This window comes from Acomys minous (genome assembly GCF_964271855.1).
Source record: "Acomys minous genome assembly, chromosome: 11".
Classification (NCBI taxonomy): Eukaryota; Metazoa; Chordata; class Mammalia; order Rodentia; family Muridae; genus Acomys; species Acomys minous.
Genome location: NC_140492.1, coordinates 7,690,644 through 7,704,867, shown reverse-complemented (window position 1 = coordinate 7,704,867; position 14,224 = coordinate 7,690,644). Strand labels below are relative to the sequence as shown.

General features: G+C 49.3%; 1 protein-coding gene across 2 annotated transcripts in view; it reads right to left on the bottom strand.

Annotated features, from left to right (window-relative positions):
- The window catches only part of URB1 (URB1 ribosome biogenesis homolog), a 57,436-nt gene that overhangs the window by 32,046 nt on the left and 11,166 nt on the right, over positions 1-14,224 (bottom strand). For both annotated transcript variants that reach the window (XM_084801873.1, XM_084801872.1), the window contains exons 7-14: positions 12,765-12,899; positions 11,190-11,314; positions 8,436-8,631; positions 5,956-6,093; positions 2,847-3,020; positions 2,033-2,162; positions 1,330-1,446; positions 220-332 (exon numbers count right to left, since the gene is read on the bottom strand). In XM_084801873.1, the coding sequence (XP_084657999.1) occupies positions 220-332; positions 1,330-1,446; positions 2,033-2,162; positions 2,847-3,020; positions 5,956-6,093; positions 8,436-8,631; positions 11,190-11,314; positions 12,765-12,899 (1,128 nt within the window). The remainder of the gene's footprint in view (positions 1-219; positions 333-1,329; positions 1,447-2,032; positions 2,163-2,846; positions 3,021-5,955; positions 6,094-8,435; positions 8,632-11,189; positions 11,315-12,764; positions 12,900-14,224) is intronic.

Sequence of the window (14,224 nt, the reverse complement as noted above, 5' to 3'; positions counted from 1 at the left end):
GATCATACAGGGGCTTGGCTCTTATGCAGTTTTTATATGGAAGCAGTAGCAGGGAACTGCACATTGGCACTTATACACACAGTGGGTTCTTTCAGGGTCAGAAGAAAGGAAAAGTGATGTGCTTTATTCCCACAGTGTTAACTGACAAGATCTGTGGACAGATGGAAAGGAAAGGCAGCTCAGCAAGCTGGTAGAAGACTGGAGATGCCTATTTCCTACCTGTGCCTTCAGCCAGAAAAACTTGTTAGCAGGAAGTTCTAGAGCCACCTTCAGCATGTGGTGCTGCAGGATGGGAGGGACCTCCTCAGGAGGGCCCTGCTCAGAGATGACGCCTGCAGATAAAGATCGGGAAAGCACAAGTTACCCAGAGCTGACACCCTGACTGAGAAGAAAAAGACAGATCCGGTCTGTTTCCTGCATTCCGTGTGCCCTTGCTCAGGCTGTGAGAAACACACCTCACCTGACACCCCCCACCTGAGAGCTACCCAAATTCTCCATGTCCCAAACAGCCCTTGTCTGTCCCTCAGCTAATCCCAGCCTGTCCTATAACTGAAGTCACCATACTATCCCACAGCACACTGCCTCCGAGTGAGGTATTTTGTGGCAGGAGGCTGACCATCACGCCTGAGCATGGACCTACCCTCTAGCCTGGTCTCTAGAGTCCTCCCTTGCTTGGGAAGGATAGAGCTGCTAAGCCCAACATGGCCACATTTATACATTTCATATCCTCATGGGAAAGACAACTTTCACCCTTGATGATTAAAATGCTAATTACCAGTCTAGAAAATAATTATCTCAGTAACTTTTACATAAATTCCAAGAATGGCATTTTTTGCAAGTCATCTTCCATAGGCCCAACTATAAAGTGAACTTTATTAGGCAAATTTGACCATCAAGGACCACGTCCAGACAAGCTCGACAACACTCTCCTATGAGGTGGTCTGAACCCCACTCACTGGGGTAAATCATGAAGCACTGCACCCAGTGCACCTCTGCACACACAGGATGGCATGTCCCTTCTACAGGGCTCTCTTTTCTTCTGTCCCCTTGTACCCCCGCCCTGGAGTAAGTATCAAATGGCCTGGTTTGGGGACAACCCTGAGCAGCTCGCCCAGGCTGGCTGGCTCTCCCTTCTGTGCTCTCACTGCTACCCTAGTTCACTTGACTACGGAGCCCAGCTAGCAAACAAAGCAGTGATAAAAATAAACAACCGTGGAGAACCACATCCTCTGGTAGATGGCCCACAGCCCTTGCTGATCCTCAGCTCCTAGAATGTCCTTTATCTTACTGGCACAAACAGGCAGCTTGTCTGCAGTCCCTTAAACCCACCTTTCAGGAGCTTGCTGAAGTCAAAGTTGTACTGTGTGACCATGTGGGGAACAACCTGTTGGTAAAGGCATATGACCTGGAGCAAAATGGCTTTCAGAAGAATGGTTTCTGCATCATCTGTACCAAAGAGAGAAAAAGTACATTAGGACAAATACTTGTACCTTTGTCCCCGATCAGGTAAGCATTCACGTTACAGCCCGGGCCATAGGCTACAGGAAATGTATTAACTAGACTTAAAGGTCAATGTGGTAACAGGGCTGACACTGTTCCATAGACAAGGTCTTAAGCCCACTTCACAGCTGAGCCTGGGCTTCCTGCCCTCATCTGAGCTGTAGGGATACCAGCAAGGACTGCCCTGTGGTGTCTAAAGATGGGAAACCATACCTGGCCAATAACAATTTTTAACACAAGAGGGGCCTTGTAGCTCACCTCCATGTGCACAGCGGCCAAGAGTCCTCACCCGTTCACACAGCATGATCAGTCCAATCTTCAGAGAGGCATGGCACAGGCATGAAGCCTGAATGCATCTCTAACAGACACTAAAATTCAACCTACAATTCCATCTACTGCATCTCCCTAAGCAAAAACGGATAAAAGATCTCTTCCTAGGCAGAGGGACTGTGACAGAGAACTACTTGGGTACCCTCTCAGAGAAGCCACCCTGGTTGCCTGCCATCTCATCCCAGGCCAAGAGCAGACTCACCATGCTGGACTGCGTCGGACTCAGCAGCAGGCTTGCCAGCACTCTTCTTCCCTTTCCCATGGTCCTGCTTAACCTCTTGCTTTTGAAGTGACTGCCAGACCCAAACAACCGTGTTCAGATCTGGCAAAATCTAAGTGAGCAAGAGAAGCAAAGAGAAAAACCAGTCATTTGAAACACAGGAAGAAATCAATGAACTGAATGCACTAACAGCCAGCGAGGGAGGAACCAGCGGGTGTGAACAACAGCATAATGCACACAAGCACATGGGTGGTGACAACAGGCTCACCGCTGTAAGCTTGCTTCTGCAGGAGACCCTAGAACTGCACTCACTCTTTCACTCGAACCGAACAGTGGAACAGCTCCAGCATCCTGCCAAGCACCACCAGGGTGCTCCATGCTGCTGGCCAGTGTGCAGAAGCCATAGCTTAGCAGCAGAATTAGCCATGGGAGAAAACACGGCTCCTCCAGCCACCCTTCTTACTAGAGCCACACTACCTCAGGGTGTGTGTGCACTTACAGGACGGGGGAAGAAAAATAGAACAGGCACTGAGGAGCCACAGGTCCTGCCAGAATGCACTGTTTCTATGCAAGCCAGAGCCTGACACCTAGCTCACTCAAGGACCTACTCTAACTGAGATCTATAAAGCAGGCATTTCATCAGCTGCTCTGGAGTGCTGGGTCAGGACACGGCCTGCTGGCCTCTACTCTCTAGTGGCTAAGAGGACACATCCCTTGTCCCCAGGATAGCCTTTTCTCTCTTCTGTGTTTGCTGAGTGGGTCTGCAGTGAAAACTCAAACCTGGACCTGCACCCACCTTGCTCAAGGCTTCTCTGAAGAGCTGAACAAACTCTTCCATCATCTCAGCTGTGTACACGCCTGAGTCTTGCCACACCTCCTTATCTAGACAGTGCTCAACTGTCTTTAATGCTCTCTTCAGAATGACCGAAATAAGGGAGAATGCTGAGTGTTTCACGGGGATGCTGTCCAGCTGGGAAGAAAAGAGAGTTACATTCACAAGTGTCCACTCCAGGTGGACAGCGGCGTGGCAGGCTCTTGCTCCTCAGGTGCTACTAGGGAAAAGCATAAGAGACGGCTGAACTCTGCGCTGAGAAGAGGCGGCTGGGGACCTGCCCCAGAGACGTCTATGTGCTTTGACTACAGCAGCCGTCAGGCACGCACTCCTCAAGATGGAGTCCCAGGGTGCATCTGTTTTGTATGTACTTCTCCAACAGCCCCTTGGCTAATTACAGACTCTCTGCAGCGACAACACAGATCTCCCCAGCAGCCACTTGGCGTCCATAGGAAGCACTCACATGAAGGTAGAAAGAAGGCAAGAAAACACGTCAGGCTGTTCATGGTGAAACCCACCTTTATGACAACTCAGCCACTGTGACGGCTTAGATAAAATCCGCCCCACAAAGGCTTATATGCTAGAAGCCTGGTTCCAATATGAGAGGTGACACAATTTTTAAGAGGTAGGACCACTGAGTAGGCTCAAGCCACACATTACCAGTTCTCAAGGGACGAGTTGTTTTCTAAAAGGAAGTGTTATAAGAAAAAGAACAAAACTGAGCCAGGGCTGACTGTGCATTCCTATAATTGTAGTGCGCAGGACACTGAGGCAGGAGGACCACCATGTGCTGAAGGCCAAGCTGACTATTACAAAAACAAAACATTTAAACCAGTCCCCTCCCTGATCTCCAGCACCCTTTCTCATGTGTGCCCACCCACTCTGCAAGCACTGTCCATCCACTGTTTTTGTCCATCCACTGTTGCTTGTGACAAGGGACATGAGGCCTCACTGAAGCCTAAACACACGAGGCTACTCAATCTTGGACTTCTGCCTCTAAAGCTGTGCACAAGTACACAACTTAGGGTGTTGTGACAGTGACAGACGATGGAATGTCACAGAAAGCAACCTGCATCACAGACTTCTAGTTAGAGGACAACCAAGAAGGGTGTCAAGGTCCTCAGTGACCGAAGAGCCTGCGTAATGCTCAAGGACCCAGACATCCTGTTATCACAGGAGCAGGTCCTGAGCAGGAGCAGGGTGTCTGGAGCCACCAGCCATGCTGGTCTCCTGGTATAGAGTGGAGTCCCTGGCCCTATACCAATTCCAGTGGAAGTGCACCTTTCAAGAACTCCACATGGTCCCGTCCCTGTTAGGGTGTGTGGAGCTACGGCTGGAACAGGAGAGATTTACAAGGAAACACAAAAGGGTTTCTGACTTAGCTTAATGCCCATGCTGGCCTCGCCCCCACCCGGCCTTCCAGGTAGTTTTCAGCAAATGCTGTACACTTAAGCACAGAGGCACATCTGAAACCCAGCTGGGACTCCTTCCAAGGCGGGCCCTAAAAAGGGTTCTCAAGTACCCACAGTGCAGGGAGTTCAGAACTAACTCAGGGTTCAAGACTCTTCTTGTTTCCATTTCTACAGTAAATATCCCCTTTCCGACTCTCAGAGGAAAGCACAGGCGACAGCAGAGCACAGGACAACTCATACCTGCAACCTTAGGACATGTTCATACCAACGTGTCCCCAACATGAGAAGTCTCAGGCCTTGGGAAGGGCTTTGTGGGTATAGTGGACAAGGCTGTGGCCATTTCACAGAATGGCTGCCACCAGGAGAGTTAACCACGTGCTCAGACACTCCTGAGCCACTCAGTCCAGGAGAAAGAACACCCCTGTAGAGATACAACCCATGGTGGAGGGAACAAAGAACAGCCTTTCCTATGCCAGGACTAAGCAGGAAAGTGGAAAAGAGGTGTGAGGAGCAGCACCTGCTGGGCTCTTTCCCATGCTCTTGAGGCCCCTTGGGAAACAAACATTCATCTCTCCACAAACAGACGGGACTTAATTTTGTGGATGACGTGTCAAGGAGAATACAAGGCCGTTCTGCCCAGTCACACACAGGCCCGTCCCTCTTCATGCGCTGCCCACACTCAGCACGGACACTGGATGGACATCAAAGGATTCACTGCAGTCTCAAGAGCTGACCCAATTTTCAAGTGCTTCTGCAGTGACAGCCCCCGTCATCCTGAGACCACACACACCTGTGCAGAGACCACAGCCCTGAGTCCTGCTCACATCACAGACCATGGGCCGCATTGGGCAAAGACTAGGCTGGCAGACTCCAGTCCTGGGTGCATCAACTGCCCACAGCTATTAAAGCAAAACTAGGACACTGTGGCCAAAACCATGAGCCCTCAGAAAGTTACTTCTGAAGGGATACGGGGAACTCTACCAGAATTAAGCTGTGTGTGTGTGTGTGTGTGTGTTTGTGCGCGCGCGCGCGCACACGCGCGCATATGTGTGTGTGTGTGTGTGTGTACATACACACACATAGGTGTTTGCAGAGGCCAGAAGATGGTGTCAGGTGCCTTGAGGCTGGAGTGGCAGGCAGTTGTGAGCAGACCAATATGGGTCCTAGGAACTAAAGTTGGGGCCTCTGGAAAAAGAGCAAATGCTCTCAGGCACTAAATAATAATGTGACATTTAAGTCACTCTTTCCTCCTGCACTGTCTGAAAACAGCTCTTCCTCAAAGTAAATGTTCCCCAGAAATCTTAACACCTGGTTCAAAAGGCCCTTGAAAAAAAGAAGAGATCGTCAGGAAGTCCTGGCCCCACTAGCTCCGGAAACGCCCCCTCCTCCAGCCTTTCCCCATACTCACACAGGACTATAGAAGGGCAGGGGGACAGGGTCCGTCCCCACAGTATGCTGAAGCAGAGCTGAGGACGCCATGCTAGTTATCTCCAGAAGCAAAGGCTAACCACAGGTGAATGGTTTTCCCAAACCTAAGTGTTAGATCCCTTGAAACGGAAGCCACAGATGGTTGTAAGCCAACATGTGCTGGGAACCACACTTGGGTCCTCCAGAAGAGCAGTGCCCTCAACCACTGAGCCATCTCTTTCCCTGTGACTTACATTTAATGCCTGAGTGAACATGATCTTATTGCACACCAGAGGCACTGTGGTTACCATCACCATCGCCAGGAGCCTTGGCAAGGGGATAAACTCTCTGGTCCAAAAGGCCCGGGAAATCTCTGGCTGGGCCTCATAGATCTGTGAAAGGGAAGAAAGACTGAGTTATGAGCGGAAGACAGTACTAACTATAAGTACCCAAAGCCCACATGTCCATCCCTACACAGGCTTCCCTTGCAGTCACTGCCTCACTTGGCAGCTGTCTGACAAACATGCCATCCTTTTAAAGCTTCATGAAAACCCTTTAGAGGGAGACACTTAACACACAAACGTGCTAAGGATTTGTCAAAGCTGGACCTCAGTGAGATTACTGCTACACAACCGCAAGCTACATCACAAGGACTCCAGCCAGCTATAAACCACACAAGAGCCCCCTCAGCAGCACGAAGGTGGACAGCACTGGAAGTGGATCCCAGGACAGATGTTGGGCCAAGGTGAGTGCCTCTCATGGGACCCAGGAGGCCTACATACCTAGGCACTCTAAGAAAGCCAGAGACCATGAGAGTATAAAAAGCCGGTTTTACAGATACTGCCAGGACCAAACTGTGGCACAAACCAATAGTCATGGAAATGCTGCCAACAGGACAGCCATGAATCAGAAAGCACACTTAGCACATCAGGCATTACTACTACAGTTCCATTTACTTTTATTTATAGTTAAGTATGATCTGCAAATTCAAAGTTCACAGCTCTTTGAATGCCAACATGAGGCTCCAGTTTTATATCCGACAGCATTTCAGATTCATTGTCTAGAGCTGCCTCAGTGAGTAAGGTGTACAACGTACAAATATATGGACCTTAGTTCAACGTCCCAGAACCCACATAAAGACCAGGCATGGTTGTGCATGATCTGCAACCCTAGTGCTGTGTGTGAGAAGACACAGTAGGGTCACTGGGTCTGCAAAGACCTTGCAGAGTTACACAAAAATTACAAATCCACCCACTCGCACCCCATGCAAAGCCTTCTGGTCCCAAGCATTCACGAATGGGACATGTGATCCAGTCCGATGCTGGAAGAAGAGGAGGTGCAGGAAAGGAATTAACACACACCATCACACACCGCGTCACTCCCTGCTGTCCGTCCACACCATCACACCACACACCGCGTCACTCCCTGCTGTCCGTCCACACTATCACACACCGAGTCACTCCCTGCTGTCCGTCCACACCATCACACACCGCGTCACTCCCTGCTGTCCGTCCACACCATCACACACTGAGTCACTCCCTGCTGTCCGTCCACACCATCACACACCGCGTCACTCCCTGCTGTCCGTCCACACCATCACACACCGAGTCACTCCCTGCTGTCCGTCCACACCATCACACCACACACCGTGTCACTCCCTGCTGTCCGTCCACACCATCACACACCGTGTCACTCCCTGCTGTCCGTCCACACCATCACACCACACACCGTGTCACTCCCTGCTGTCCGTCCACACCATCACACACCGAGTCACTCCCTGCTGTCCGTCCACACCATCACACACCGCGTCACTCCCTGCTGTCCGTCCACACCATCACACACTGTGTCACTCCCTGCTGTCCGTCCACACCATCACACCACACACCGCGTCACTCCCTGCTGTCTGTCCACACCATCACACACCGAGTCACTCCCTGCTGTCCGTCCACACCATCACACACCGCGTCACTCCCTGCTGTCCGTCCACACCATCACACACTGTGTCACTCCCTGCTGTCCGTCCACACCATCACACCACACACCGTGTCACTCCCTGCTGTCCGTCCACACCATCACACACCGTGTCACTCCCTGCTGTCCGTCCACACCATCACACCACACACCGTGTCACTCCCTGCTGTCCGTCCACACCATCACACACCGTGTCACTCCCTGCTGTCCGTCCACACCATCACACACTGTGTCACTCCCTGCTGTCCGTCCACACCATCACACCACACACCGTGTCACTCCCTGCTGTCCGTCCACACCATCACACACCGTGTCACTCCCTGCTGTCCGTCCACACCATCACACCACACACCGTGTCACTCCCTGCTGTCCGTCCACACCATCACACACCGAGTCACTCCCTGCTGTCCGTCCACACCATCACACACCGCGTCACTCCCTGCTGTCCGTCCACACCATCACACACCGCGTCACTCCCTGCTGTCCGTCCACACCATCACACACTGCGTCACTCCCTGCTTCCGGCCCATTGTGCTGCTCGTACTTCCCTTATACCAGCCTAAACTGTGACTCCCAAGGCTCAGCAATGAGTGCAACTGAGTCACAAGGGAGAACTGCCAATGCAGCCTAGTGGGAAGCCAATGTTCCCAGAGGGAAAGCCACCAGATCCCGTGGCCTGAAGGACCCGCAGCCCTGACAGGCTCCACGCACGTCGCAGCAGAGCATCGCGCTGCCCGGCTGACAGCTCCGCGGAGCGCTGTACCTTGTTCAGCAGCCTCACGTTGTTCAGCCAAGTGGACTTCACTCTCGGGAGAAAGGAAAAAGTGACTTCCTTGAAGTACTTGGTCAGCAGGTCCGGGCACACCTTCAGAATGTTCACCACCAGGGAGGCCACCAGCTCATCCTCAGCTGCAGTTTTCAAACTCAACAGGAAGTGCAGGAGTGTCAGGTTGCCTCCTCTGTTAGGAACAAGACGACACAGGAGAGGTCAGCAAGAGACGTTCAAATACACGAGCGCTGGAGTCACATGACAGTGCCAGCGTGCCTGACCAGGTAGGCCTTGGCCTGTAGGGGCCACCTAAGGGCTTTAATGACCCTCCTCTACTTCTGACTGGCTGCAAGGGTCTCTAGTTCACCCTCCTTGGAGCCCTAGAAAAGGAAGAGTCACGGTGTGTCCAAACCCCTGAAACCCCAGCTGCTCAAGGGGCTGACAAGGGAAGATCATTTTACGTGCACAAGCTCTGGACCAGCCTGGTCAACAAAAAGCAAGCAGGAAAAAAGCCTGCTGACGTTAAACCTCCAACGGGAAGTGCCAATGCCAGGATCTCTACAGCTGAAGCTTCAGGGCTCTAGGCTTCATCCGAGCACAGCCTTAAGACGGCTTCCCACATCTGCTTGACCCTAGTAGCCGGAGCATCCAGGTGTACCTAGGCTTTGCCATCCGCTCTTAACCAGCTCACCAGGGTTGTTACACTATAAGCCACCATCTACCTTTAAAGTCTTATTTGACATGTGTCCTGTCTGTGGACACTTCAGTGTCACAGGGCAGATGCTAGGTAGTCACGGACTGGCCTATCACACTTTATATTCATTCTATCTGGCCCTCACAGAAAAGCTTGCCGCCTTGTGCCCTGTGCGGGCACCCTGTCGGGATATAGCAGCCAACATCCTAGGAATGACCAGCCTCTGCTCTTCCTACTTCTTGCTAATCAGACTAGGAACAAAGAAGTAACTTTACGTGTTGGTGAAAAGTCACAGAAGCCTTGGCCAGGCAGAAAGGCAGTGACAACAGAGGGCTACCTGAGCAGGGTTACAAGGGTCCACGTCCCTGAGCTGTGATATCTGTGTGGGGACCATAAGAAACAAGGGGGTGGAGCCTCATGACTGTTGGGCACCTTGGTCTGAACTCTTCACTTCTTTCCATTTCCAACCAGCACACTGTTCCCTCTGCAGCCACTAAATAAAGACACTTATTGTTTGCCAATGGTTTCAGAAATCCACATTAACTACAGGTTTCTGCAGCCCCATAGCATTCCAACTAATGCTCTAACGCTTACTAAGTGACCATCTTTCTCAGGGGCACAGTAATTGAGGGATAATCCCTGGGGGCAGGGAGCAGGGTTCTGAGAGTTCTAGCTTTGTACTGGATTCTAAAACCCTCAAGTTGCATTTAACAGGAAAATGAGTTCATTCTGATGAGAAAAAACTACTAAGTTTTTTGTTTCATTTTAAAGTCAGGGATAGGGATACAGCACAGGGGTAGAGTACCTGCCCAGAAAATGCTTAAAGCTCTAGGTTTGATTCCCAGCACATAGAAGAAAATAAAAATAGAAAATAAATATTAAAAACTAATCCATAGTCAAAGCAGATTTCACAGCATGCCACCGTGTCGAAGGTATTAGTCATGCCCCACTGCTGTTCCAGTTACAAGTTACAAGCAACTGAACTCTTCTGTGTTTGTATTTTGAGGCAGTCTCTTTATTATGTAGTTCTGCCTGCCCTGGAACTTACTATGTAGACCAGGCTAGCCTTGAACTCAGAGATTCATCTGCCTCTACCTCCCAAATACTGTGATTAAATACGTGTGCCACTATGCCCAGCCTGAATTCTTAAAAAGAAATGCTATGCAGCCAACAGGAAGAAAATAAATCACTAAAGACTAGAAATCAAGCTTACCTGTTTACCATTGAATGGAGGTCCCCCCAAAAAACAATATGGACATAATTTTCTTACTACACAAATATATTCAAAAGAATTAGTACCATTAGGTTTGGATCTCCTTTTTTTTTTTAAAGATATATTTATTTATTAAGTATATAGTATTTTGCCTGCATGTACACCTGCACACCAGAAGAGGGCACCAGATCTCATTATAGACGGTTGTAAACCACCATGTGGTTGCTGGGAGTTGAACTCAGGACCTTTGGAAGAACAGGCAGTGTTATTAACCTCTGAGCCATCTTTCCAGCCCCTGGACCTCCTTTTCCTGTTGACAGAATCTTTTAACTATGAACTAGGAAATAAAAAACATGATCAGCGTTAGAACCAGATTTCCAGCACCAGTATAAGCTCTGCCACTCACAAGATAAGTGTTGTGACCTCTCTGTGGCTGCCTTCCTCTTATGCAAAACTGGGGTAACAGAGCTCAGGGTTGCTGTAAAGCTTGTGTCGGCAGGGCCATCCTCACTAGGAAGGTCCACTCTCGGGCCTCTTTCTCAGATCCAGGGGACACTGCTGTCTTTAAATATATTCATGCATGCACTCGTACTACCTGCCCGAGAATAAATGTTCCTTTCCCTGTGTGCCTACGCTGCTATTGTGAGCCCTCGGCCCTCAAGGGCACTGCGGACAGACCGTCTCTAGGCCTCCGACAGGCACCCTCAGATGAGGTTAATTATGTCCATGATTCTGATGCTCTGCAGCACAGTTCTACCACTTAGCTGGTTCCCACCGCACAGTGAGGATGTGCCACCCTTTACGGAACACGCACAGGGCTTCACAGAGCAATGCACTTTACCTGCCAGACGTTCCCAGAGAAGCATCATAAAAACTAATCCCGTGCTTTCGAGAACAACACAGATCCACCAGGAAGTTATGGACGAGGTCCCTCACCATGGCTTTCCCTGCCTCCTCAGCAGACACCTAGGAGGGTTTAACAAACTATCAATTCCAACGTCCTGAGTGATAACTACAGATTAAAAACAGGAAAGCACACCTGATGATAACAACTAGGGAGATACTTTAAATCAAATATTGATATCAATTAAAAAAAAAACCCAGGGAACAGATTCACAATGATCAAGATAAAGTTCTGTAGGTAAGATGAGTTTAAACAACAACAACAATTCTTTTTAATTTTTCGAGACAGGGTTTCTCTGTGTAGCCTTGGCTGTTCTGGACTAACTTTGTAGACCAGGCTGGCCTTGAACTCACAGCGATCTGCCTGCCTGTCTCCCGAGTGCTGAGATTAAAGGCGTGCGCCACCACCACCTGGCTCAATTTCTATTTTTAAAAGACTAAAAATGACTTAATTTGGGCCGGGCATGGTGGCGCATGCTGACCTCTCTGCACATGTGTTACATTTAGGTAGCTTGGTCTTCATGTGGGGCTCCTAAGAATGGGAGCAGGGACGGCCTCTGACTACACTGTCTGCCTCTGGGGCATCTTCCCCTAACTGGGCTGCCCCATCTAACCTCAATAGGAGAAGATGCACCGAGTCTTACTGCAATGTGGCATGCCAAGGCTGGTTGATACGCAAAGGGGGCCTCCCCTTCTGAAGAGAAAGGGCAGAGGAGTAGATTGGGGGGAGGGAAAAGACTGGGAGGGGACGAGGGAGGGGACACTGCAGTCGAATGTAAAGCAAATAACTATTAATTTTTCAAAAATGACTTAATTTGTCTTCTACTTTTGAATAAAATTCCACATGTATGAGTGCTTGCATCCGCCTGTGGGACTGCCTGATGAGGAACATACCAAAGCATGTTCAAAACGGGAGAACATGGGCAAGTTAACAAGACCGACGGCAGCAACAGTAAGCAGGCGCTCAAGAGGCAAAGTGCCATCGACTTAAAAGGAAAACAGCCCTCACCAGGCTAGCCAAGTCTAGGTTCAGAAGCATCCAAGGAAAACCAAAATGAATGCTAGGCCGGGTCAATGTGAGGGCGACTGTTTTAACTTAGCTCCTGAGTTAACAGCCACAGTACAGATTATCTGTCGGTAAGCAAGAAGTAAGGTCTAATGAGACGGTAACTACAAAGCTGGATATCTGAACAGGAAAAGAGCTGGGCGAGAGGAGAGAGACAGGGGCCGCGGGGCCCTCTAGCCCTCCAGGCAGGCACCGCAGCCCCGCCAGCCTGGCTGCCACTCCACAGGGGCAACTGCTTCTTGTTATTCCCATTGCTCTAAGACTGGAATAAAAATATTACAGCAATTGTATTATACCTTGCAAAGAATGTAACTGTGTAACTGTAAGGCAGAAGAAACAGATCAAATGGGATTCCCTTAAAGGTCTGGGGTAGGCTGAGATGCTCTGTCTCCCGACTGCGAAGGTCACACGAGGACAAAGCTAAGAGAAATCTGGAGACTCACTCACCTCAGCACTTTCTGTGTTTTCTGGAACAACATCCATGACCCCATTCCAGTTGTAGAGAGAAGCTATATGGTTCAGAAACTGCCCCGTAAAGAAACGTACCTTCTGGGTTTTTGTGATGTTTTTATTATAAATTACCTGGATAGTAAGAAGAGAAGGAACAAAGAAAGTCACTCATTTCTATATTTTACTATTATAAAACTCTGCATGCCAAATGGAGATAATTTGCCAAGAAAAGGAGAAATAGGAAGAGAAACAAGAATTGGCCAAATCCCCAAATATCTTAGACCACCCACTAAGCATTTTGGTGTATTTTCTTTTAATCCCACCCAACTACATATACAATGCACACTTGGATTATGTTTATTTATGTCTGGATGTTCCTTCTGGATGATGCTTCTCAGAGCATCATTTTGGAGGGCTAAATGCCCTTCTGCACTCGGACTGAACCATAGCTGACGTCACTTTCCTGTGCTGTTTGTATTTCCCACAAAGCCACCATCAGCATCCTGCTACAGTTGTCACATCTCTGGGTAGCGAGCAGGCACTGGTTCTTACAAACAGGATCCACATCCAGGTCTCAGCCCATCCAGAACCACCAAGTCCCTGTTACTGTAGTCCAGGAACATGCATTCCATATGCATTCTTGGTGGTTCTAACACAAACATTAATCCTAAGTTCAGTATCAACAGAAAAACATGTGTAAGACTCTCACACACCATGCCACAGAGGCTTGTCTACCCTCGAGGATCAGCACTTTCTCCAAGAAAGCTCTTATTTTTGCAGCATCTTTGCTAGGGCAGAGTACCACTGTTATGAAAAGAGGTACTATTTTGGTAGGCGAAAAAACTTCTCACGTTATTGTTCATATTACTTTAAGGGTTACTCAACCGCCGCTCTGGGAGCTGCACTGCAGGATGTGTTGCAATATCACTGTCTCATCCATATGGAACCAGGGGTGCCATTCACGGTGACAATCGAAACTACCTCCAGACATCTTCAAATGTCCTCCACAGGTGGAGAATGGGTCAGCGCCCTCAGCTGAGAAGCACTATGTTAAGCAACACTAATGCACTGCCCATGCTCTATGCACTTTTAAAGCACTGGATTCTAACTTCTCATTTCCCAGGGTCAGTTTGCTCATTGACCACTGAGAGTAGAAGTAAAAGCCATGACCCTTCTACTAAGTTTTAAACTGTTTCTTAAGAAATCTGAAAAGGGCAGAATATGCAACATGGTTCACATTTAAACTTGGGCAGATGTGTAAAGAAAGTATCATTTGCAACTTACAACCCAAACTACTGCAGCCGAGTTGTATGAACTGCAGCCTGACAGCTTTTCTCCTATGGTAACCAAAGGAGTCAGGCTGTTTGAGCGAGCGTCAGCTCTTCTTTGACCCTTTAGCTGCAGGACTGACTCCCACCAAGACTGAGCTTAAGCCTAAGAAGCCATTGTCCAAACAG